This window comes from Dama dama, chromosome 18 (genome assembly GCF_033118175.1).
Source record: "Dama dama isolate Ldn47 chromosome 18, ASM3311817v1, whole genome shotgun sequence".
NCBI classification, from domain to species: Eukaryota; Metazoa; Chordata; class Mammalia; order Artiodactyla; family Cervidae; genus Dama; species Dama dama.
Window position 1 is genome coordinate 42,083,243 of NC_083698.1, and position 25,573 is coordinate 42,108,815.

Genomic DNA, 25,573 nt, shown 5'->3' on the forward strand with positions numbered 1-25,573 from the left:
CAAAAGTTAGATTTTTTTTTTTTTTTTTGAATTCTCATGTTTTCTCTCTGATCCAGTGAATATTTGCAATTTGATCTCTCGTTTTTCTGCCTTTTCTAAATCCAGCTTTAGAAATGGGTACATCTGGAAGTTCTCAGTTCATGTACTGCTGAAGCCTGGCTTGAAGGATTTTGAGCATAAGCTTACTAGCATATGAAATAAACGTAGTTGTCTGGTAGTTTTAACATTCTTTGACACTGCCCTTCTTTGGAATTGGAATGAAAACTAACATTTCCCAGTCCTGTGGCCACTGCTGAGTTTTCCAAATTCGCTGACATGTTGAGTGCAGCATTTTAACAGCATCATCTTTTAGGATTTGAAATAGCTCCGCTGGAATTTCATCACCTCCACTAGCTTGGTTTGCAGTAATGCTTCCTAAGTTCCACTTCAGTGCACACTACAGGATGTCTGACTCTAGGTGAGTGGCCACACCATCATGGTTATCCAGGTCACTGAGAGCTTTTTTGTACAGTTCTTCTGTGTATTCTTGACACCTCTTCTTAATCTCTTCTGCTTCTGTTAAGTCCTTACTGTTTCTGTTCTTTATCATGCCCATCCTTGTATGAAATGTTCCCTTGATAACTCCAATTTTTTTTGACGAGCTCTCTAGTCTTTTCCATTCTATTGTCTTCCTGCTCTTTGCCCTGTTAACTCCCTTGGAATAGATGAAGAAACTGAGGCTTCGAGAGGTTATGTCTCTCAGCTAGTAAACAGCTTAGCTGGAATTTGAACTAGCCTTAACCTTGGCTTACTTGTAACTACCACATTACACCTCCTTCTTTCAAGAGAAAATTCTATGCTTTAACCCTTTTCTCTATAAAATTTTATTTGGCTCTTCATTAATAATTTGTATATGTATAAAACTTTTTAATTACTAATTTATATATCTATAAAACTTTAATAATTTATATATCTATAAAACTTTTTAATGGTTTGTGGGAAAATGTATGAGGAAGCTATAGACTTTGAAATGGTTTGGAGGTGTGAATGAGTTAAATGTATCCTTTTTATGCCATGTGTGTATGTATAAAATTACACAACTTCGGGGCTGCATAGGGACTTCTGGAATCACTGTGGCGTTTGACCAGCCTTATTTTACATGTGAGAAAACCGACCCGAAAGAGGTTAGGGGGTTGCCTGCAGCTTTGTGTTTTCATTTCTGTGGTCTCTGCTACTGACCCCTGTGTGACATTAGCCAAACCCTTAAATGGTCCTGATCTCAGTTTTCTTGTGGGTAAAAACACTTTTGGATGAGCCCACAAAAGTCTCCCTATATGACAGTCTGTGTTTTTATCATGCTTTCACTTACCTTTTCAAATATTGTTTGGGTGAAATACTTGTATAAGCTGTAAATGAGGTGGGTAGTGGGTGCAGGAGTAAAAAACATGATCCAGAGGTTCTGATTATAAGACATGGGAGTGAGAATCTGCTCCCTCTTTAGCTTTTAGATTTTCCTAATAGTTGATTTCTTATTTGGCTTCTTCAGGACATCAGGTCACCTATTGGTTCTCATAATCTAAGCTTGTCCATTTACCTCATATTTGTCTGTGATTCCTCTTTAAGCAATATATTCTATTTTAATATAATACTATGTGTTTATTGTAAAAAAAAAAAAAGAAAAAGAAAAAACAAGAAAGTACTCATGAGCCTGGGGTAGAAGATAAGTCATATGTAATCCCAGGATCCAAAGATGATAAGCTTAATAATTTGAGACACATTTTATTTTTTAGGAATGATGAATTATCGTGGGTGGTGAGAGAGAAGTATAAAGCAGAGATGCCCTTGGTTTGGGAAACCAGGTAGATAGTGGTCTCATTCAGTGAGATAGAGATTTTGAAGCCTTGTAGACTTGTATGGGAAGGTGATGTCTTCAGGATAGAGTACAGTTAGTTTGAGGTATCTTTAAGGTACCTAAATTGAAGTGCCAGTTAGTAAATTGATATCTATAAATTAAGCTCCAGAAATAGAGTTTTAACTTCGGGATTAAGATTGAGGAGTCATCAGCATATAGATGAGCACAGCTATGATATCATATAGCAGCACCTATTGTAAATTGCAACACCCCGCCCCCAGCCACAACTCCATGGAGGGCCATATATTGTGGACTGTTGTGCTGTCTGACCTGTATTCATAGCTTAACTTGGAAAGAATCATGTTCTATGTTTATAACACAATGACTGCATTATACAAATGGTTTCTGTTTTCCTGTGGAGATTTCTATAAAGGACTTTTTAAAAGGTCCAAGCTTTAAACTTCAGAACTTCTGAGCAGATCCAGCATTTGACTGCTTGCTCTTTTCCTTAGAATGACAGCTTCTGTCATCACCCCCAGTTGGACTGTTCTTCTGGCATCCCAGTCGTCATGCCTTGCTTATAGAAACTGAACAAAAGTACCTCACTAGCAGCATGATTGGGTCCCTCGCATAGCTTTTCCTCTGGCCTGTGATCGGAGCAGTTCTCCCAAATGCAAATTCTGTTTCTTAATGAAGCTATGCCTGTGGGAAGTGTTCCACTGGATGGGTGTACATGATTTTTAGAAAGAGGAAACAGAAAATGCTGTTGGCATGCAGTGCCTTACTAAAAGAAAAGTACCAAGACCATCGCCTAATTTCTTAATACCTATAAGGCTCAGTATTCCATCTGTAAATTGAGAATCATAATAGTGTCTTCTAAGAGATCACTTGACAATTAAATGAGTTAAGGTATATAAAGTGCTCAAAACTGTGGTTGGCATCAGAGTATGATTCAGGATTGTCCCTTTAAGTCTTATATTGATTTTAAATGAACTTTAAATAACTTTATTCTTATGTAGAAGACTTAACCAGTGGATCATATGATGACACCCTAAATGCTGAACAAGTTCAGAAACTCCTTTACCTGCTTGAATCAACTGAGGATCCTGTCATTATCGAACGAGCTTTGGTCACTCTGGGTAACAATGCAGCCTTTTCAGCCAACCAAGTGAGTACCCTAGTCTCCGTAAACATCCTCCTCCCATTCTCACACACCGGCAGTAATTGTGACTCTGATCAGTTACTTTACCTCCCAGAACCTCAATTTTTTCATCTACATATACTGTGGTTATGGATATCTACAAAATAATGTTTGTTTACTTCTAAAAAGCATAGCCTAGTAGTAATATGATTAGTAATCAGATTGTATGTATCTATGAAGTTGGTCACCAGCATCACGTTTGTAATAAGTGTATCTAATCAACACTTAGTATTATTGCATGGCCTTTTAAATTATTCACAACTCAGCAGTGCTGCAGTAGAGCAACAGAAGCATCTGACATTTAAGTACGTGCTTGACATTGTACAAAGGGCTGACAAGGATGGTTCTGAAGCAGGTGCTCCCTGGACCACACTCTGACAGCCATGGACCAGAGTAAATGTAAATGGCTTCTGCTTCCCCCCAGCCTCCCACGGAGAAAGAGTAAAACAGTTTTTGTGATTATTTTCAGCTAATGCCCTTTGTTAACCTTGTCATGAATGCAAAATTTTGAATTTATACTTCATTTCAGTCCATCTTTATCCATCATGTCAAGGTTAGCTGTAGAGATTTATAGGGAGATATAAGGAATATGTGTGTATTATGTACATTTCCATTATAAGTGACAGACCCCAACTTAGGTTATTTTAAAATGAAAAGGAAAAATACTGAGCTCAGTTAACTTGGACGTCCAAGGATAGCTTTGGTTTGAGACAGAAGGGTGAATAGAGATCAAGGTTACAGAAAGCATTATCAGACTTCTCTCTCTCTTTCACTGTCTTTTGACTGCTTGCCCCTACTTCTTTTTATGTAAGGATTTTTGTCTCTCTGGCCACAAAGAGGTTTTCTTCACAGGGATGGAAGGAAAGCCACTGGCCTCTCAAGCTTTCATCTTTGACCCTCATGATCTAAAAGGTGGAGTTACTCTACTAGTATCAAGTGCCGACACTTTGGCCCAATTGTTGGGCTGGCCTGGGCCATGATTAGACGGTCCGGGCTCACACACAGACCAAAACAGCAGGGAGGGTGTGAACACAGTTGACCAGCAGTCTCACCAGGAACTGTGTGGGGTGGAGGAGGTACTATGTCTGTCCCAGTAGAAAGAGGGCTGCCAGGCAGACAAAAATAACTGATGGTGACTAGCTTATTAGCAAGCCTGTATTGAGGGTATTTCTGATGCCATAGTTTTATATTCCTTTGAAACAAACTGTAGTCAGAGTGAGTGAGAAGCCACTGGTGAACAAGTAGTTTCTTGGGTAACAGGAGTTGGTGGCTCTTGTCATCAGTTTTGGTGCCTTCATCTGCTTTTATAGTACAGTTTTTTGCTTTTTGTTTGTTTTTTTAAGACCGTCTCCTAGAAACCACAAGTCCTTAGGAAGAACCTGAAATTGCAGAGGGAAAGCTTCTTTATCTCTTTTCTTGATAGAACAGCATGGTTTGACCTGACAGGAGTCATTTTCAGCTTATTTTTCTTGTAGGAAATGAAGCATTATGCCTCTTTGAATGTTGGGATGAAGGCACATAATATTTAGTGTTGCAGTTGGTTGTGAAAAACCCCCAGATTATTTTTTCTTTGAAAATTTGGACATCATTTCCAAACTGTGTGGAACTTTAATTCTTCAGGATGTTAATAAGTGTTCCTCCCCTCCCACAATTGAAAAATGATCTTCTTTTTGGATAAAGTTTATAGAAGTACAATATTCAATACTCCCCTCTTGGAGATTCCAATCACATGACCATAGGATTGCATCACAGTAAAGAGACATGTATACTCTTGTTATAACCAGAGTTTCTCAACCTTACTTATCTATGAAACCTACTTTTTTAAATGAGACTTTTGGTTGCACTTGGTCTTCGTTGCTGCATGCGGGTTTTCTCTGCTATGAACACAGGCTTTTCATTGCAGTGGCTTCTCTTGTTGTGAAGTGCAGGCTCTAGGCGCACAGACATCAGTAGTTGTAGCATACGGGCATAGTTGCTCCATGGCATGTGGAATCTTCCCAGACCAGGGATTGAACCTGTGATCCCCCTCATTGGCAGGTGGACTCTTCACTGTACCAAATCTCCTTTTTAAAAATGGAACATCTGTTTACATCTTGAGGAATTAGTGTTCCAAAGTATTCATTTCAGCAAAACACTAGTTTTGATCTAAATCTTAATGCATTTGCAGATTGCCCTGTAAGAGAGAGATAACTTATTTCAAAGTAAAATTATTTTGTTTGTAAATTACTTTGAGATCACTGTGGTAGCTCTACAAATCTTCATTGTATATCTCTGCTATAGTTTAAATATTACATATATTAATAATTTATTTTCAGTTTCTTTAGCTGTAAAATTATGTGTAATAAACTTTTTAAAAAAATAAGAATTAGAGATTGTATATGGGAACATTATTTCTGAAGAGTCATTAATTTTTATTTGTATTTGTAGATGCAAAGAATGTAATAAAGGAGAGGTTGCATATTTGAAGTCATGGTTCTGTTTTTTTCCTCCTAGATCGTTATTCGTGAATTGGGTGGTATTCCAATCGTTGGAAGCAAAATCAACAATCCAAATCAGAGTATTAAAGAGAAAGCTTTAAATGCAATGAATAACCTGAGTGTGAATGTTGAAAATCAAATCAAGATAAAGGTAAGTAACCTGAAATTACAAAAGGTAAGGTTTTCTAATAAATGAGAGAGGAAAAAAAGGTAAGTAATGAAATTTTAGTAGACCATACTTTATAGCTTTTAGCCAAGAATTTATTATTATAAAGCCAGATTTATTATTTCTGGTTTTATTCAGATAGAATCAACATAAACATTGTATAAGTTTAAGGTATAAAACATGATTTGGTACATGTATATATTGCAAAATGATTACCCCTACCGCATAGCGTTGGGCTTGCAGGTGGTACTAATGATAAACAACCTGTCTGCCAGTGCTGGTAGACATAACAAACGCGGGTTCAGTCCCTTGGTTGGAAAGATCCCCTGGGAGATGGCACGGCAACCCTCTTCAGTATTCTTTCCTGGAGGAGCCCATCAACAGAGGAACCTGGTGGTCTATGGCCCATAGGGTGACAAAGAGTTGGACATGACTGAAGCGACTTAGCGTGCATGCACTATACAGCCGTAGCCATCACCTCTGTCACCTCATGATTACCTGTGCATGTGCACGTGTGGTGAGAACATTTGAGACCTCCTCTCTTAGCATACAAGTATACAATATAGTACTGTGATGTATAATTAAATTATCTTGCTATACATTAGACCCCAGAATGTATTGATTTTATAACTTTTAAGTTTATATACTTTGATCAGAATCTCCCCTTTTCCTTCACCTGAACATGCTACTCTCTGTTCTATGAGTTTGACTTTTTCATATTCCACATATAAGATTTTTGTCTTCTCTGACTTATTTCACTTAGCATAATGCCCTCAGTCCATCCATTTTTCAGAAATAGCAGAATTTCCTTCCTTTTTTATAGTGAATACTATTCTGTTGTATATACAGGTTACATTTCCTTTATCCATTTGTCCATAAATTGACATTTAGGCTATTTCTGTGTCTTGGCTATTGTGACCCATGTTGCAATGAACATGAGGGAACAGATACTGCTTTGAGATAGTGATTTTGTTTCCTTTGGATCTATACCCAAAACTGGGATGCTGGACCATGTGACAGTTCTATTTTTAATTTTTTGAAGAATGCCCATACTGGTTTCCACAGTGGCTGCACTAACCACCAGCAGTACACAGGGTTCCTTTTTCTCTTCTTTCAATACTTGTTACTTCTTGACTTTTTGATAATAACCATTCTAATAAGTGTGAGGTGATATTTCACTGTGGTTTTGATTTGCATTTCCCTGATGATTAGTGATGTTGACCATCTTTTCATAAACCTATTGACTATTTGTATTTCTTTGGGAAAATGTCTATTCAGGTCTTCTGCTCATTTTTTTATGCAGAATAAGAGGAGGAAGGCACCTGAACCAGCCAATAAGAAATACAGTGGACTTTTGAATTTGATGTTCAGTTTAATCAAAGTGTGAAAAAGGAACCAGGCCAAAGTCAGATAATATCAGCAGAAAGATACAATAAGTTAGGAAATAACATTAATTCAACTTTTATTGAGCTCGTGCTTTGTATTGTAGAGTTTAGAAATGAACATGATTAACTCTTGTAAGAAAGCTAGAAAGAGGGATAAGGCAAGTCCAAAAAGAATTGTAATTCAAGGCAGAACATGATGAAATACTTTAAGGAAAAATGCAAGTAAAATATTGTTGAATACACAGAAAGGAGAGTTTTCATTCAGAAGCTTCTGTGAAAGGTAGAGCTTGAGGTGGCTCATAAAACTGGCCAAGGTTTCTACAGCTGGAGTTGAGGAATGAGGGAATCCCAAGAGAAAGGAACAAGGTGAGGTAGGCAAACTCCAGGAATAACTGCGATGGCCTGTTTGGTAATCTTGTTGCTAGAACTGAAGTGAAGATAAGATTCAGAGGCAATAAGGATGTAAATTACAGCTCAGCACATTTTAGGAAATGCTTGGAAAGATAGGAGCATCCTATGAAAATATATGATTTATAATAAGCTAAGGAAATTCCATTTTTTAAAGGATGGGTGCATAATGAAATTGTGACCCAGGACAGATTGATTTGTAAATATAATTTGGATTTTGAAGCCAGATTAAAAATTTAATCTGTTTTACTTACACAGTTTGCTTTACTGCCATCATTTTCATTTCTGTGGTAATATGAATACATTTGGAAATTTTTTAAAGTTAGTTCTGGCTTATGGGACAGTTGGTAATTCCTTAGCATTTTATATTAGGGAATTTTTCTTACCAATTAGAACTTTTGATGAAGTTCAAACTTAGGTGAATATCAGTTACTTGTGAGACATAATTTTTTCAAGCTGGAAGGCTCGTGGCCAGGCATAGAAAATAGAGTTTCAGAAAATTTTCTGTCTCCCTTGGTTTAGTCTAGATCTATCATGTGTGACATGGGCATACGACTAGCATTGCATTACTTTTAGCCAGTGGTAGTTTATAGTATTGTAAAGGAGTAATTCATCTACATATACGTCATAAATAACAACCTTGGACCAAATAGAGTTTGCCTCTGCTTACTCGTAAAAGAAAGAGCTCTGGAGAAAAGCTCTATTTAGTGTCCCCCTCCAGTTCTTTACTTCTAACATGATGTGCCCCTAGATCCTACAGTTCAGGTACGGACTATGGTACAAAATGTCCCCGCAAATGTTCCTCCTTACCCTGACATGCCCAGACACAGAAAGGTAGAGAGAATTGGGAGGCCCCCAACAAGTGAGAGGCCCCCCACTGGTGTTGAGAGCCTGGTCTCTGGGTCTGGCCATTGCTCTACTGTCTTATTACATTGGGCGAAGAATCCAAGCTTCTTGAAGGGTTTACAGTCCTTGTCTATAAAATGACCATAATACCACTGTCTCATTAGTTGTCTTAGGACTGAAGTGAGTATATCTGTAAAATGCTCAGTGCCTGCTATTAATTAGGGAACTTAAGAAAAAAAAAGTTACCCAAGTTTGAGATCTTGATAGAAATGCCATCTTTCTTAAAGAGTCAGCTTCATCCTAAACAATCACCTGATTCCACTGTGCAAGAGTTACGGTTTAATAGGAAAGTTTTGGAGATTCTAAGAAGATCCCCTTTTCCCCATCTTCAGGTATACATCAGTCAAGTCTGTGAGGATGTCATCTCTGGCCCCCTGAACTCTGCTGTGCAGCTGGCTGGACTGAGGTTGTTAACAAACATGACAGTGACCAATGACCACCAGGACATGCTTAGCAGTTACATTACAGACCTGTTCCACGTGTTGGTCACAGGAAATGGAAGTACCAAGGTATGAAGGAAATGGTGAATATTTGTAGTACAAACAGCTATTGCATCCATGTTATTAAGATTGAAATTCATTTTACAAGTCACCTGTCTTAAGTTGATGTTCCTCAAAAAGAGAGAAAGTTTAAAATTTATTATTAAAAACCATTCACGGGCCCAAGAAAGTATATTATTTTTATATCCTAACACTGAATTTCAAAATTAACTTAGGAAAATGGTCTGTTGTTTCTCTTATCAAAAGAATGATATTCATTTGGTTTTATGAAAATCAGTTTCCTCTTTACAGAAGGAGCTAGTGTTGACTGCAGCAGATGCAGGACTATTGTGATAAAAGGAGAGTTTGAGTGATATGCTGGCAATCCCAACCTCCTGATTTATCCCTCCCCCTTACCATTCCCCTTTGGTCACCATAAGTTTGTTTTCTAAGTCTGTGGGTGTGTTTCTGTTTGGAAAATAGTGTATTTGTATAAATGTTAGTTTCCATCTCTCCGTGATGTACACGGTTTGTGTTTCTCTATCTGATGTACTTCTCTTAGTATGATCATCTCCAGGTCCATCCCTATTGCTGCAATTGACATTCAATCTTTTCTTATGACTGAGTAATAGTCCATTGTGTATATCTACCACATCTTTTTTATCCACCCGTCAGTGGACATTTTGGTTGTTTGCACATCCTAACTGTTGTAAATATAGCTGCAGTGAAGGTTAGGGTACATGTCTCTTTTCAAGTTATGGTTTTCTCTGGGCATAGGCCCATGAGTGGGGTTGTGTGATCATTTGCTAGCTTTTTTTTTTCAGTTACTTAAGGAACCTCCATACTGTTCTCCATAGTGGCTGTTACCAATTTAAATTCCAGTAACAGCCTGAGAGGGCTGCCTTTGCTCCATGTCCTACCCCCCGTGTATTCACTGCAGACTTGTTCATAATGGTCATTCTGGCTGGTGCAAGGTAACACCTACTTGTAGTTTAGATTTGCATTTCAATACTAATAAGTGGTATGGAGCATCTTTTCATGTGCTTTTTTCTTTAAAACAGTGTGTAAAATTTACCTCTTTGCATTGGCTACTTGAAAGTCTACCCTTTTATGAATTCTCCTTCAATTACTACACCATTTGTTCAGGGCAGATATCATTTATAGCCCTAAAGGCCTTGGGAATATAATGTGCCTATAAGCATCAGTTTTCAAGCTATAGATATGGGAAATGACCACAACATGTCAGAAGTTCTTCATGCTCAACTCCATTTACTGGGGCAGCAAAGCCTTCCTGATAAACATCTTCCACAGTTGTAAACAAGAGAGGCATGTGCCAGGAAAACAACCAAGCCCTTGTGTCTCTTTAATTCTCTCTGTTACCCTTCATCACCCAGATAAAGCCCAACCTCTACAAGAGCTCTGTGGAGGGCACTGTCTTCCGTTAAATGGGAGGATCCTAAGTAGGAATGCTGGGGGTGGAAACCGGACCACCAGGAGTCTAGGAGAACAGATGTGTTCTAAAAGCCCTACCAGCCCAGAGGGTTCACTGTGCTTTGGGTGCAGTATGTTTGGTTTGGCTGTAGGAGGTCTGACCTGGCTCTGGACACTGTGGTTCCACCCAGAGGGAACCAGGCACTGCAGGTCCAAGGGGAGCTCATTTGCTGGCACCTCCTTCCCAGCACCAGCAGCCCCTTAACAGTCCACATTCGGGGACCAAGGCTGCCTGGGCTTCAGGAGTGTGAACCAGCCTAGGAACCTGAAGCCAGAGAGGAATATAGTCGGCATTCTTCTTTTTTTTTCCTTTTAATTTTTAGATTCTGTTGGATTGTAGCTGATTTGCACTGCTATGTTTAAGCGTTTAGTAACTTGATCCAGTTACATGTAGACATACCTGTGTGTTTGGGGGTTAGGGTTATTACTGTGTCAAGTCGAAGTCCCTGTGCTATTGGTTAGCAGGTATTGCTATTGGTTGGTTACCTGTTTCATTTGTGTTAGTGGCTATGTGTTAATTCCAGCCTCCTAATGGATCCCTGCCTTCTGCCTTTCTCCTTTGGTTAGAATAAGTTTGTTTTCTAAATCTGTAATTGTGTTTCTGTTTGGAAAAATGTACTTCATTGCTCTCAGTTTTTAGATTCCACCAATCAGTCATATCTTAGTGTATTTGTCTTTCTGTCTATGACTTACTGTATATGATCATTTCCAAGTCCATTTACGCTGCTGCAGATGCCATGTCTTCCTTCTGTTCTCTAGCCGAGTAATATTCCCTTCCATAAAATATACCACATCTTCTTGACCCATCTGTCTGTGGATATTTTAATTACTTCCATATCCAAGCTACTGGTCAGAGTGTGTGTTTCTATTCCAACTATGGATTTCTCTGGATGTAGGGCAAGGAGTGGGATTTCTAGTTCATATAATAGCTCTATTTTTACTTTCTGAAGGAATCGCCATCATCTCCATAGTGGCAGTTACCACTTTAAAGTCCAGGCAACAGCAAAGCAGGATTCCATTTCTCTAATTTTTTTCCACTGATTTATGTTTTTAGATTTTTAATGATGGGCATTCTTTTTGCAGCCAAGTGAAACCTCATTGTGCTGTGATAAATTTTACTACTATAACCAATGTTTAGCATCTTTCCTTAAATCACTATGAGTGAAGTTTACTTCTACGAGATGGCTTCCTGAAACGCTGACTTTAGTGAATTCTCTCTCAGTTACATACCCTAGGACATTTGTCCGGGGCAGGTATCAAAATGTGAGAGGCCTTTTGAAAGTGAAGCGCCCTTAGGCAGTGGTTTTCCCATTGTAGTTTCAAGAGCGACCACAAGGAGGCAGGATTTCCTCAGGCTCCACAGGGCTTGGTAGGATAAACATAGCCTTGGTGAAAGTGCTGCTTCTGACTTATAAATGAGAGCCCCATGTGCCAGAACAAACAGCCAAGGCCTGGTGTCCCATTACATCCTCCACCTTATTATTCACCCCATTGGAGACATCCCAAACCTGCAAAAGCTTCCTGGTGTGCTGTGTTCCAAAGTTGGGGTGACCCTAAGGAAGGAGGGTGGAGGTGGGAACCCCAGCAGCAGGAGGTGCTGCTGTAGACCAGGTGCCTCCTTCACAGGTTTGGGTCTCGAGGGTCCACCGTCCCACCACCCTTGAGTGTCCTTGCCTAGGTTTAGCTGTGAGTGGTCCTGCCTCGTTCCTGACCTTGTCATCCTGTTCACTGGGGACCGGGTGACACACGTCCAAGGGTCCTGTGGTGTCATTTGCTGGCATGTGCTTCAGCAGCTGCCTCAGCCCCGTGGTAGTCCAAACTTGGGAACCAAGGCAGCTCAGGCTCCAGAAATGTGAAACAGCCTGGGCTCTTGAAGCTTGAGGGGAATGGAGTAGGCATTTCATTTTCTTTTTAAATTACTTTTTAGGTAATATTGGAGTATAGTTGAAGTGTGGAACTGGATGATTGAGTTTAATACAGATATGCCTGTACTCGTTTTCAGATGCTTTTTTCATGTAAGTTATTACTGTGTTGACTCTGGCTCCCTGTGCTTTACAATAGGCCCTTGTTGATTATCTGTTTTATTTGTATGAGTGGGTATGTGTTTATTTGAGACTCCAATACATCCTTGCTTCAGTCTTTCTTTTTCATTTAGGATTACTTTGTTTTCTAAATCTGTGTGTTTCTGTTTCTATTGTAGTTGATTTACGCTGTGATGTTTGTTTGAAGTGTTTGAAGTGGATGATTGAAGTTATTTTTTTAATTTACATATTTTATTGAAGTATAGTTGACTTAAAGCTATATAGTTTCAGGGGTACCACAAGGTGATTCAGTTACACATATGCATATATTATTTTTCAGATTATTTTCCAATCTAGTTTATTATAAGATACTGACTATAGTTCTAAGTGCTATACCTTTGTAAACCTTTGTTGCTTGTTGCATATCTTTTTAACTAGAAATCTAGCATTTTATTCTTACTAAATGAAATAAGTGGAATCAAAATGTCATAAGTTTTTTAGTTTGGCAAAATTTCACAAGTTTTCTAAAATACATATGTTATACATACTATTTATATATATATATAATACAAAAGCTTTTCCACTACACTTGATAAAGGCTTGAGAAAGAACATCCAAAAAAAAAGGGATAGAGAAATTGGAAAATATAAACTAAATGAAACAGCACTGAATATGAAATAGTAAAAGTAAAACAAACTAGATAAAAGTAAAAGATCTTCATATAGTTGAGTTGATTTTAGACGTGGCTGCTCATTAGAAACTATTTGGAACTTTGGAGGAAAAAAAGAGTACCTGGATGGATGTTTATATTTTTCAAAAAATTTCAAGGTAATTCTGATATGCATCTGGATTAAAAAAGTGATGAGAGGTTTTTTATTAACTGGTAATTTTGGTGATTCAGAATTGTAGTATTTTTCTGTTGACCTATCATGATACAATGGTCCCAAGTTGCTTCAGTCGTTTCCAACTGTTTGTGACCCTATGGACCATAGCCTACCAGGCTACTCTGTCCATGGGGTTCTCCAGACAAGAATACTGGAGTGGGTTGCCATGCCCTCCTCCAGGGGATCTTTCTGACCCAGGGATTGAACCTGTGTCTCTTATGTCTTCTGCATTGGCAGGTGGGTTGTTCATGACTAACGCCACCTGGAAAGCCCAATACAATGGTGTTAAGTGAGTGATTGTTACATAATCACATTAGTGAAAAATGTTTTTCACAAAAGATAAAGGATAATTACAGACAAAAAATAAAAGATAATTATAATTTAAAACCATAATGGGAACATGATTAACCTAACAATATAAAATAATTACATACAATTTGGGCATCAGGCACAGTGATGTGGTAAGTGGAAGTACATACATGTACATGTTTTCATCCACCCAGCCAGTCTGTGTCTTTTGGTTGGTGCATTTAATTTGTTCACATTTAAAGTAGTTATCAATATGTATGAACCTGCTACTATTTTGTTATTTGTTTTGGGCTTCTTTTCTATAGGTCTTTTCCTTCTCTTGTGTTTCCTATCTAGAGAAGTTCTTTCAGCATTTGTTGTAAAGCTGACTTAATGGTGCTGAATTCTCTTAACTTTTGCTTGTCTGGAAAGCTTTTGATTTCTCCATCAAATCTGAAGGAGAGTGTTGCTGGGTAGAATATTCTTAGTTTTAGGTTCTTACTTTTCATCACCTTAAATACATCTTGCCATTTCCTCCTGGCTTGTAGCGTTTCTGTTGAGAAATGAGCTGATAAACCTGATAAGAGTTCCCTTGTATGTTGCTGTTTTTCCCTTGTTGCTTTTAATAGTTTATCTTTGTCTTTAATTTTTGTCTATTTGATTACTATGTGTCTCCGGGTGTTCCTCCTTGGTTTTATCCTGCCAGGGACTCTGTGCTTCTGGACTTGGTTAACTATTTCCTTTCCCATGTTAGGAAAGTTTTCAACTATCATTTCTTCAAATATTTTTTCAGGTCCTTTCTCTCTCACTTCTCCTTCTGGAACCTGTATAATGTGAATGTTGTCCCAGAGGTCCCTTAGACTGTCCTCATTTCTTCTTTTATTCTGTTTTCTATATTCTGTTCTGTGGCAGTGATTTCCACCATTCTGTACTTCAGGTCATTCATCTGTTCTTCTACCTTAGTTATTCTGCTGTTGATACCTTCCAGTTTATTATCCATCTCTTTTTGCTTGTACTTTAGTTCTTCTGGGTCTCTGATAAATATTTCTTGCAAATTCTCCACTGTTTTCCTGAGATCCTGGATCACCTTCAGTATCATTATTCTGATTATTTTTCTGGAAGGTTGCCTATCTCCACTTCATTTACTTGTTGTTCTGGGGTTTTATCTTGTCCCTTCATCTTGGACATATCTGTCTGCTTTTTCATCCTGATTAACTTTCTATAATGTGGCTTTAGTTCTAGCTATGGGATTATGGTTCTTCTTTCTTCTGCCCTCTGAAGGAGGAGGCTAAGAGGCTTATGTAAGCTTCCTGATGGGAGGGACAGTTGAGTTCAGTTCAGTCACTCAGTCATGTCCAACTCTTTGCGACCCCATGAACTGCAGCACACCAGGTTTCCCTGCCCATCACCAACTCCTGGAACTTGCTCAAACTCATGTTCATTGAGTCAGTGATCCTTACAACCATCTCATCCTCTGTCATCCCCTTGTCCTCCTGCCTTCAATCTTCCCCAGCAACAGGGTCTTTTCTAATGAGTCAGTTCTTCGCATTAGGTGGCCACAGGATTGGAGCTTCAGCTTCAGCATCAGTCCCTCCACTGAATATTCAGTACTGATTTCCTTTAGGATTGACTGGTTTGATCTCCTTGCATCAAATGGGGAGGCACTGATGGTTGGAAAAAATAGGTCTTGGTCTGGTGGGCAGGGCCTTGCTCATTAAAGCTTTCATCCAGTTACCTGATGATAGGTGGAGTTGTTTAGGCTGAAAGGACCTGGCCCTGGGTCTGCGAGGTCTGTGGTAGGGTTAATGATGACATCCAAGAAGGCTTACACCGAGGGAGGCCTTGCAGGGCAGCTTCTGCCAGTGCCCCATCCCTGCAGTGAGCCCCTGCTGACCCGCGTCTCCTCAGGAGATGGGCCAACACTGGGTAGTTTTGGTTCAGTATCCTGTGGGTTACTGCTCCTTTCCTTTGGGTCTTGGTGTGCCCAGGATTTTGTTTGTGCCCTCCAAGACTAGACTCTCTGTTTCCCCCAATCCTGTGGCAATCATGTAATAAAATCCTGCTGGCCTTCAAGGTCAGATCCGAGGAGATTCCCAGTCCCTTTGTCAGCTCTCCAGGATGGGAAGGCTAACATGGGGCTCAGAAGCTTCACAACAGTGGGAGAACTTATTTGTTATTCAGTTCAGTTCAGTTCAGTCACTCAGTCGTGTCCAACTCTTTGAGACCCCATGAATCGCAGCACGCCAGGCCTCCCTGTCCATCACAAACTCCTGGAGTTTATTCACACACATGTCCATCAAGTTGGTGATGCTATCCAGCCATCTCATCCTCCGTCGTCCCCTTCTCCTCCTGCTCCCAATCCCTCCCAGCATCAGGGTCTTTTCCAGTGAGTCAACTCCAGTGGAGAGCAGATGAGAGCCGGTCTATAAATTCAGTGAAGTCTTCTCCGGGTCTCTGTAATATTTTAAAAAATGAAGTGGTAGGCTCGTCGGGGTCTGATACTGTCTGCCACGCCTTTCAGCAGCATTTGCCAATCCTTTCGTATGCTCCCACTAGAACACCTTCATAAGTCAGTTGGGCTCTTGCTCTGCGCCTCTGAGCATTTTAAAAGTAAGATTATGTCCACTGGCCAAATTAATACAGGCTTGCTCTTGGCATAGCTCAGTATAAGAAGCAAAAAACTGTAAATGTTGGGGACCACTTAAAGCAGCTTTGGCTACCATTTTAACATCGTAAGGAGAACTTCTCCCACGCAAACAAATTTCCAGTAGCTCCTGTATATACAGGGAATCAGCCCCATTCAACCAAACACTAGGTTTTAGTTCCTTTAAAACCTTGATGTCAAAAGTTTCATGGGTTGCAATAACCTGAGTGGGATTATTGGGGTCCGGCCTGTAATCAATAGGGAAAGCAAGATGGTCCTCAATGTCTAAAGCACCCATATAAAGGGCGGAGGCTGTGGCTTGCTGAAACCAAGTCAACGGCTTATCCTCCCAAGACATTTCTGGACCCAGTGGAGACAGTGGTGGTGGAAAATCGTGCTTGAGCTTAGGTGACAAAGCGGGATGGAAGAGTTAACAGGCGCCGCCTCTGAAGACACTGCCTTCCCATGTGATTTCTCAGTCTGTAGAGGGTGTAGGACCGATGGCACTAGCCCCCGGGTCGCAAATACTGTCACGGGTATCAGGTCCCCTCTCCTGTGTGCTGCTTTCAAACTTTCTCCTACTCGATCCCAGTGTTCAATATCTTAGAGTGCCTTCTTCTGGAAACCAGGAATTATATTTAACCACCTCTCTTAGCAATTGTGTCAATTGCTCCTCTTTACCTGCGCTCCAGCAGTCTGGAGGAAGTGCCTCAAAAGCTGGAGATGATGTTTCTCAGCTTTACTCAAATCATTCCCCATTGTTTACCCTGACTTTGTAACACAACAAGGGACTTTCCACCCCTAGAGTTTAAGGGCCTGGTCGTGATCCAGGCATCTTACTTACCACTTGCTTTCTCACTTTCAGTTTTTTCCCTCAGGGGAACCCTTCCTGACTTCAGGTCCCTGTTCCGGCACCACCTGCCACGTCCAGCCCAGCAGGTGAGAAAGACCTGAAATGGGGGTGAACGCATAATGAAAAGACAGACACACATAATTTGGCAAGTGGAGAGTCAGAGGGCCCTCCTGACCTCCATGGCAGGAAGACAAAATGGCTTCTTTCAGCCCACACTTTTATTGGCAGAAGTCACATGAGATCTTTAGGAAATAGCTATACTGGGGAGTTTCATCAGCATACCATAAAGAGAGAGTAAAGTTAAGACTCTGCTGTTGATCAGGAACATCTTGTTTTGTTTCCATGGGAATGGACGCAGGGGCAGGCAGTGAAGTGGAGCAGAGAGCATGTCCCGCCCGAAGTATATCCATTTGGCATGCTTACTAGGACAAGCCTGAGGGTGCAGTTTGTCACACCCTTGAGTCATGAGGCAGGTTCTGGTCTCTGCTCTGCCAGGCTGTAACATAGGATCATCTCCAAGTCAGTTTCTGTTTCTGCAGATGGTATTACAGCATCCTGTTTTCTCTCTCCTTAATATTCCCTTCCATATGTAGCACAGCTTCTTCATCCATGTGTCCACGGACATTTTAATTGCTTGCGTGTCCTGGCTACTGTAAACAGTTTTTCAGTTCTTTTCCAAATTTTTGCCTACAGTTTTCTTTTTCTCAACATTTTTTTATGGCTATTTTGTGTGTTTCCTAGTAATAGCTCATAATGTTTGTGAATTGAATTTTTCTACTAATAATCACCATTGGAAGACTTCCCCAAGTAGCACTAGTGGTTAAAAAAAATAAATAAAGGCCTGCCTTTCAATGCCAAAGGTAAAAGAGACCTAGGTTCAATGCCTGAGTTGGGAAGATCCTCTGGAGGAGGGCATGGCAACCCACCCCAGTATTCTTGCCTGGAGAGTCCCATGGCCTGAGACGCCTGGCAGGCTACAGTCCATGGGGTGCAGAGAGTTGGACATGAGTATCTTTCTTTGTGCTGCTTTTTAAAAAAAATTAGCGTGATTGAAATTTATCTTTTCAAATTGGCTTCCTGGAAGTCTCTTCCTTACTGAATCCTCTTCTATTACAGACCCCAGGTCATTTTTTGAAGGCTGGTGTCATTCATAAGAGGGAGAGGGCTTTTGGATCTGAAGTGCCCTTAGGCACTTGTTTTCACATTATGGTTACATGAAGTGGCCACAGGGCAGCAGGATTTCCACATGTCTCTTGGTGAAAATCTAAGAGATTTCCAAGAGAAATCCAAGCCTTGGTGAAAATCCTCCTTCTGGCTTGAAACTGAGAGCCCAGTGTAAACAGAACTACACTAAAGCCTTTGACTGTGTGGGTCACCACAAACTGTGGAAAATTCTCAGAGATGGGAATGCCAGACCACCTGACCTGCCTCCTGAGAAACCTGCCTGTAGGTCAAGAAGCAATAGTGAGAACTGGCCATGAACAATGGACTGGTTCAAAATCGGGAAAGGAGTATGGCAAGGCTGTATGTTGTCACCCTGTTTGTTTAACTTATATACAGAGTACATCATGCGAAATGCCTGGCTGGACAAACCACAAGCTAGAATAAAGACTGCAGGGGAAAATATCAATAACCTTAGATACGCAGATGACAGCATCCTAATAGCAGAAAGTGAAGAGGAACTAAAGAGACTCTTGACGAGGGTGAAAGATGAGAGTGAAGAAGCTGGCTTAAAACTCAGTATTCAAAAAACAAAGATCATTGCATCCAGTCCCATCACTTCATGTCAAATAGATGTGGGGTGGGGGGATGGAAACAGTGACAGATTTTATTTTCTTGGTTCCAAAATCACTGCAGACGATGACTGTAGCCACAAAATTAAAAGATGGACCCAGCAATCCCACTCCTGGGCATACACACCAAGGAAATCAGAACTGAAAGAGACACATGTGCCCCAGTGTCATCGCAGCACTGTTTATAATAGCCAGGACATGGACGCAACCTAGATGCCCATCAGCAGATGAATGGATACGAAAGCTGTGGTACATATACACCATGGAATTTTACTCAGCCTTTAAAAAGAATACATTTGAATCAGTTCTAATGAGATGGATGAAACTGGAGCCCATTATACAGATTGAAGTAAGCCGGAAAGATAAACACCAATACAGTATACTAACGCATATATATGGAATTTAGAAAGATGGTAACGATAACCCTATATGCAAGATAGAAAAAGAGACACAGATGTATAGAACAGACTTTTGGACTCTCTGGGAGAAGGCGAGGGTGGGATGATCTGAGAGAATAGCATTGAAACATGTATATTATCAAGTGTGAAACAGATCGCCAGCCCAGGTTGGATGCATGAGAAAAGTGCTCAGGGCTGGTGCACTGGGATGATCCAGAGGGATGGGATAGGGAGAGAGGTGGGAAGGGGGTTAAGGATGGGGGAACACATGTAAATCCATGGCTGATCCATGTCAATGTATGTCAAAAACCACTACAATATTGTAAAGTAATTAGCCTCCAACTAATAAAAATAAAAGTGAATTAAAAAAAAAAAAGATGCTTGCCCCTTGAAGAAAAGCTATGACACACCTAGAAAGTGCATTAAAAAGCAGAGACCTTACTTTGCCAACAAAGTCTGTATAGTCAGAGCTGTGGTTTTTCCAGTAGTCATGTATGGATGGGAGAGTTGGAGTATAACGGTGGCTGAGGGCTGAAGAATTGATGCTTTTGAACCATGGTGCTGGAGAAGACTCTTGAGAGTCCCTTGGACTGCAAGGAGATCAAATCAGTCAATCGTAAAGGAAATTGATGCTGAATATTCATTGGAAGGACTGATGCTGAAGCTGAAGCTCCAATACTTTGTCTACCTGATTCAAGAGCTGACTCTTTGGAAAAGACCCTGATGCTGAGAAAGACTGAGGGCAGGAGGAGAAGGGGGCGACAGAGGATGAGATGGTTGGATGGCATCACTGACTCAATGGATATGAGTTTGAGTGAACTCTGGGAGTTGGTGATGGACAGGGAAGCAACAGAGGATGAGAGTGTTGGACAACGTCATTGACTCAATGGGCAGGAGTTTGAGCAAACTCTGGGAGATAGTGAAGAATAAGGACTCCTGATGTGCTGCAGTCCATGGGCTTGCAGAGAGTCAGACACCACTGAGCGACTGAACAACAGCATGTGGATAGACACATGGGCAGACTCAGAGGGAGAGTCCCTGAGTTGCTGAGTCACACCCTTGTAGGTCGAGTTACTTTTATGGGGCATTTCTTCTAGATTTCCTTTGGCCAGTCATGGTTCGCCTAGTTCACAGTCCATATTTGATGTATCTCAGGATCCTCCCACATGTGCACTCACATCTCAGCCAAGATTTATTCCACCACAAAGGCGTCTGGGTAGGACATCTCTTGACATGACTCACCTTGGGCCTCCAAGGAGCCTTTTCTGCACATGTGTGGTCAGGGAGTTTTCCTAACTTCAGGAATGAGAAATATGTGGTCTGTTCAGGGTCCAGCCTCCTCCCTTAATCGCCCTGCTAGTCTTGTCTTGGAATTTCGGTCAATAGAGAATGAATCTCCAGTTTCTTTTACCTGGGAGTTCCTCCTGCCTCAAGGTGACTCCTTTACAGATCTTTGGGTCTCAGGGGTCCACCATCCCACCATCCTTGGAGTATATTTGCCTTGGTTTAGCTGTGGGAGGTCCTGCCTTGTTCTGGACTTTGTCATCTGATCCACAGGGGAACAGGCACTAGAACTCCAAGGGACTCATTGGCTGGCACATGCTTCACAGCTCCATCAGCCCCATGGTAGTCCAGACTTGGAACCCAGGTCTGCCCGGGCTCCAGGAATGTGAACCAGCCTGGGACCTTGAAGCTAGAGGGGAATGGAGTAGGTATTCCATTTTTCTAAAATTAATTTTTAGGTAATATTGGAGTACAGTGCATTTATGCTCTTGTGTTTGTTTAGGGTACAGCACATTGATTGAATTATGTGTAGACATACCTGTCCTCGTTTTCAGGTACCTTTTTCATGTTGTTCCTGTGTTGTCTGGGTTCCTGTGCTATACCATAGGTTCTTGTTGATTGTCTTATTTCATTTCTATTAGTGGGTATGTTTCTGTCATAATGCATCCTTGGCTTCCACCTTTCCTCATTGGTTAGGACAAATTAGTTTTTTAAATCTGTGAGTGAGTTTCTGTTAGGAAAATGTTCCCCATATCAATCAACTTTTAGTTCCCAGTCATCAAAGCCATCTTTCTGTGAGTTACATCACGTCACATGATCATCTCCCAAGTCAATTTCTGCTGCTGCAAATGGCATTACTGCATCCTGTTTTCTGTCTCTGTAATATTCCCTTCCATGAATGTAGCACAGCTTCTTTATCCATCTTTCCATGGACATATTAATTACTTGTGTGTCCCGGCTACTCTAAATAGTGCTGCAGTGAATGTGAATCGCATCTGTCTGTCCCAGGTATGGTTCACTCTGCTCCAGGTGACCCAGGAGTGGGATTTCCAGATGCTGTGGCAGCTGTGTTTTTAGTCTTCTTTTGGAACCTCCATCCTCTTCTCCACAGTGGCTCTTAGCCATTTACAGTTCCAGCAGCAGCATGGGAGGGTTCCCTTTTCTCCACATTTCTTTCAGTAATTTCTTTTTCTAGACTTTTTCACAGTGGCCATTCTATCTGTTCCCTAGTAATAACTCATTGCTGCTGTGAATTGAATTTCTCTACTAATAATTGACATTTAACATGTTTCCAGGTGCCACTTTTCAAAATTGGTATGAATGAGATTTACCTCTTCAAATTGGCTTCTGAAAGTCTGCCCTTTTGTGAATTCTCTTTCCATTACATACCCCAGGACTTTTGTTGAAGGCAGGTATCAGTTACAACCGCAGAGGCCTTTTGAAAGTGAAGTGCCCATGAAGTGAAGTGACGTGAAGTTGCTCAGTCGTGCCTGACTCTTTGTGACCTCATGGACTGTAACCTACCAGGATCCTCGGTCCATTGGATTTTCCAGGCAAGAATACTGGAGTGGGTTGCCATTTCCTTCTCCAGGAGATCTTCCCGACCCAGGGATTGAACCCGGGCCTCCCACATTGTAGGCAGATGCTTTTCCGTCTGAGCCACTGTTGTAGTTACAGGAAGCGGCCACAAAGCAGCAAGATTTCTTCTTGCTTCACTGTGGGAAATAAAGCCCAAGGCCCAAACCCATCTGGTGATGTCCATGTGTAGAGTCTTCTCTTGTGTTGTTGGAAGAGGGTGTTTGCTGTGATCAGTACGTTCTCTTGGCAAAACTTTGTTAGCCTTTGCCCTGCTTCATTCCGTACTCCAAGGCCAAATTTGTCTGTTACTCCACGTATTTCTTGACTTCCTCCTGTTGCATTCCAGTCCCCTATAATGAAAAGGACATCTTTTTTGGGTGTTAGTTCTAGAAGGTCTTGTAGATCTTCATAGAACCGTTCAACTTCAGCTTCTTCAACATTACTGATCAGGGCATAGACTTGGATTACTGTGATATTGAATGGTTTGCCTTGGAAACAAACAGAGATCATTCTGTCGTTTTTGAGATTGCATCCAAATACTGCATTTCAGACTCTTTTGTTGACAGTGAGGGCTACTCCATTTCTTCTAAGGGATCCTTGCCCACAGTAGTAGATATAGTGGTCATCTGAGTTAAATTCACCCATTCCCACAAAATATGGAAAACTCAGCAGTGGCCACAGGACTGGAAAAGGTCAGTTTTCATTCCAATCCCAAAGAAAGGCAATGCCAAAGAATGCTCAAACTACCACACGGTTGCACTCATCTCACACTCTAGCAAAGTAATGCTCAAAATTCCCCAAGCCAGGCTTCAGCAATACATGAACCGTGAACTTCCAGATGTTCAAGCTGGATTTAGAAAAGGCAGAGGAACCAGAGATCAAATTGCCAACATCCGTTGGATCATCAAAAAAGCGAGAGAGTTCCAGAAAAACATCTACTTCTGCTTTATTCACCATGCCAAAGCCTTTGACTATGTGGATCACAACCAGCTGTGGAAAATTCTTCAAGAGATGGGAATACCAGACCACCTGACCTGCCTCCTGAGAAATCTGTATGCAGGTCAAGAAGCCATAGTTAGAACTGGACATGGAACAACAGACTGGTTCCAAATTGGGAAAGGAGTACAAGGCTGTATATTGTAATCCTGCTTATTTAACTTATATGCAGAGTACATCATGAGAAATGCTGGATTGGATGAAACACAAACTGAGTCAAGATTGCCAGGAGAAATATCAATAACCTCAGATATGCAGATGACACCATCCTTATGGCAGAAAGCAAAGAAGAACTAAAGAGCCTCTTGAAAGAAGAGAGTGAAAAGTTTGGCTTAAAACTCAGCATTCAGAAAACTAAGAAAATGGCACTGGTCCCATCACTTCATGGCAAATAGATGGGGAAACAATGAAAACAGTAGCTGACTTTATTTTTTTGAGCTCCAAAATCACTGCAGATGTTGACTGCAGCCATGAAATTAAGATGCTTGTTCCCTGGCAGAAAAGTTATGACCAACCTGGTGCAGTTCATTTCAGTCGCTCAGTCGTGTCCCAACTCTGCAACCCCATGAACCGCAGCACTCCAGGCTTCCCTGTCCATCACCAACTCCCGGAGTTTACCCAAACTCATGTCCATTGAATCAGTGATGCCATCCAACCATCTCATCCTCTGTCATCCCCTTCTCCTCCCGCCCTCAATCTTTCCCAGCATCAGGGTCTTTTCAAAAGACCAACCTAGACAGCATATTAAAAAGCAGAGACATTACATTACTTTGCCAACAAAGGTCCATGTAGTCAAAGCTATGGTTTTTCCAGCAGTCATGTATGGATGGGAGAGTTGGACTATAAGGAAAGTTGAGCACTGAAGAATTGATGCTTTTGGAACTGTGGTGTTGGAGAAGACTCTTGAGAGTCCCTTGGACTTCAAGGAGATCCAACCAGTCCATCCTAAAGGAGATCAGTCCTGAATTTTCATTGGAAGGACTGATGCTGAAGCTGAAACTTCAATACTTTGGCCACCTGATGCGAAGAACTGACTCATTGGGAAAGACCCTGATGCTGGGAAAGATTGCAGGCAGGAGGAAAAGGGGATAACAGAGACTGAGATGGTTGGATGGCATCACCAACTTAATGGATATGAGTTTGAGTCAGCTCCGGGAGTTGGTGATGGACAGGGAAGCCTGGCGTGCTGCAGTGCATGGGGTCACAAAGAGTTGGACACGACTGAGCTACTGAACTGACTGCCCAAACCCAGAGAATGGACCTGGAGACGGGAGGTGCACCAGAAAGCCAGGCTTTAATGACAGTCTTGCAAGATCAGGAGTCTAGTAGGCAGGCACACCCCTGGCAGTTACAGCAAGCATTTTTATATTCTAGCATGCAAGTCCCTCCCCCAGTTCCTTATTGGCTGAGTACTGCAGGGTGAACAGTCTTCCCGAATGTCTCCTGGGTTCATCCCTTTCCTTTTTATGGGCTGGCCCTCCTTTAAAATCTTGTTTTCCCCTTTCCTGTGCACTTGTTCTTATATTTTGAATTCACCAATAGAATGAGCCCACGTGAAAAGCCTAAGCATTCTGCTCTCTCTTTGTTTACCTAGATTTTCCTGCTTTGTAAGCCTTGGGGCTGTTAAATCAGCAAGCTATCACTCAGAGCTAGCTATCCTTGAAAATGGACCACTTTAAGTTGTTATTTCTCATATTCACTCTGCTTACTGGAGTTAGCAGAGCCTTGGTGAAAGTCCTCCTGGCTTATCAGAGCCCCGTGTGCAGAACAAAGAACCAAGGCCAGGTGTCGGTGTCCCATGACTTCTTACCCCTGTCATTCACCCCACTGGAGAAATTCCAAGCCCTGCGAAAGCTCTGCCGAGGGTGCTATGGTCCATCTGACTTTGGGGTGACTCTAAGGAAGGAGGCCAGAGGTGGGAGCCCTGACACCAGGAGACCTGAATACCAGGTGATTCCCTCTCAGGTCTTTGGGACTCCAGGGTCCACCATCCCACCATCCTTGAAGTGCACTTGCCTTGGTTTAGCTGTCCTACCCGGTTCCAGACATTATCATCCAGTACGCAGTGGAGCAGGCACTGCAGGTCCCGGAGGGACTATTTGCTGGCACATTGTTCACCGCTCCCTCAGCCCCATGATGGTCTAGACTTGGGAATCAAGGCTGCTCAGGCTCCAGGAATGTGATCCAGCCCAGGACCCCAAAGCTTGAGAGGGGAGTGTCCTAGGCATTCCCCTTTTGTAAAATTAATTTTTAGGCAGTAGTGGACTATAGGGCATGTATGCTGTTGTGTTTAACTGTACATTGAATTATATGTAGACATACCTGTAGTCATTGTCAAGTACTTTTTTCATGTAGGTTATTACTGTGTTGTGTCTAGGTTCCTAGGCTGTACAATAGGTCCTTGTCAATTATCTGCTCCATTTCTGTTTGTGTGTAGGTTTCAATCCCATTCTCCAGTGCATCCGTGGCTTCCACCTTTCCTTTTTGGTT

The 25,573-nt window shown here is 41.4% G+C and overlaps 1 protein-coding gene across 1 annotated transcript in view; it reads left to right on the forward strand.

Moving 5' to 3' along the window:
* Positions 1–25,573, forward strand: part of ARMC10 (armadillo repeat containing 10) — a 68,270-nt gene that overhangs the window by 27,546 nt on the left and 15,151 nt on the right. The window contains exons 2-4 of the mRNA XM_061165180.1: positions 2,851–2,999; positions 5,526–5,660; positions 8,707–8,883. Coding sequence (XP_061021163.1) covers positions 2,851–2,999; positions 5,526–5,660; positions 8,707–8,883 — 461 coding nt within the window. The remainder of the gene's footprint in view (positions 1–2,850; positions 3,000–5,525; positions 5,661–8,706; positions 8,884–25,573) is intronic.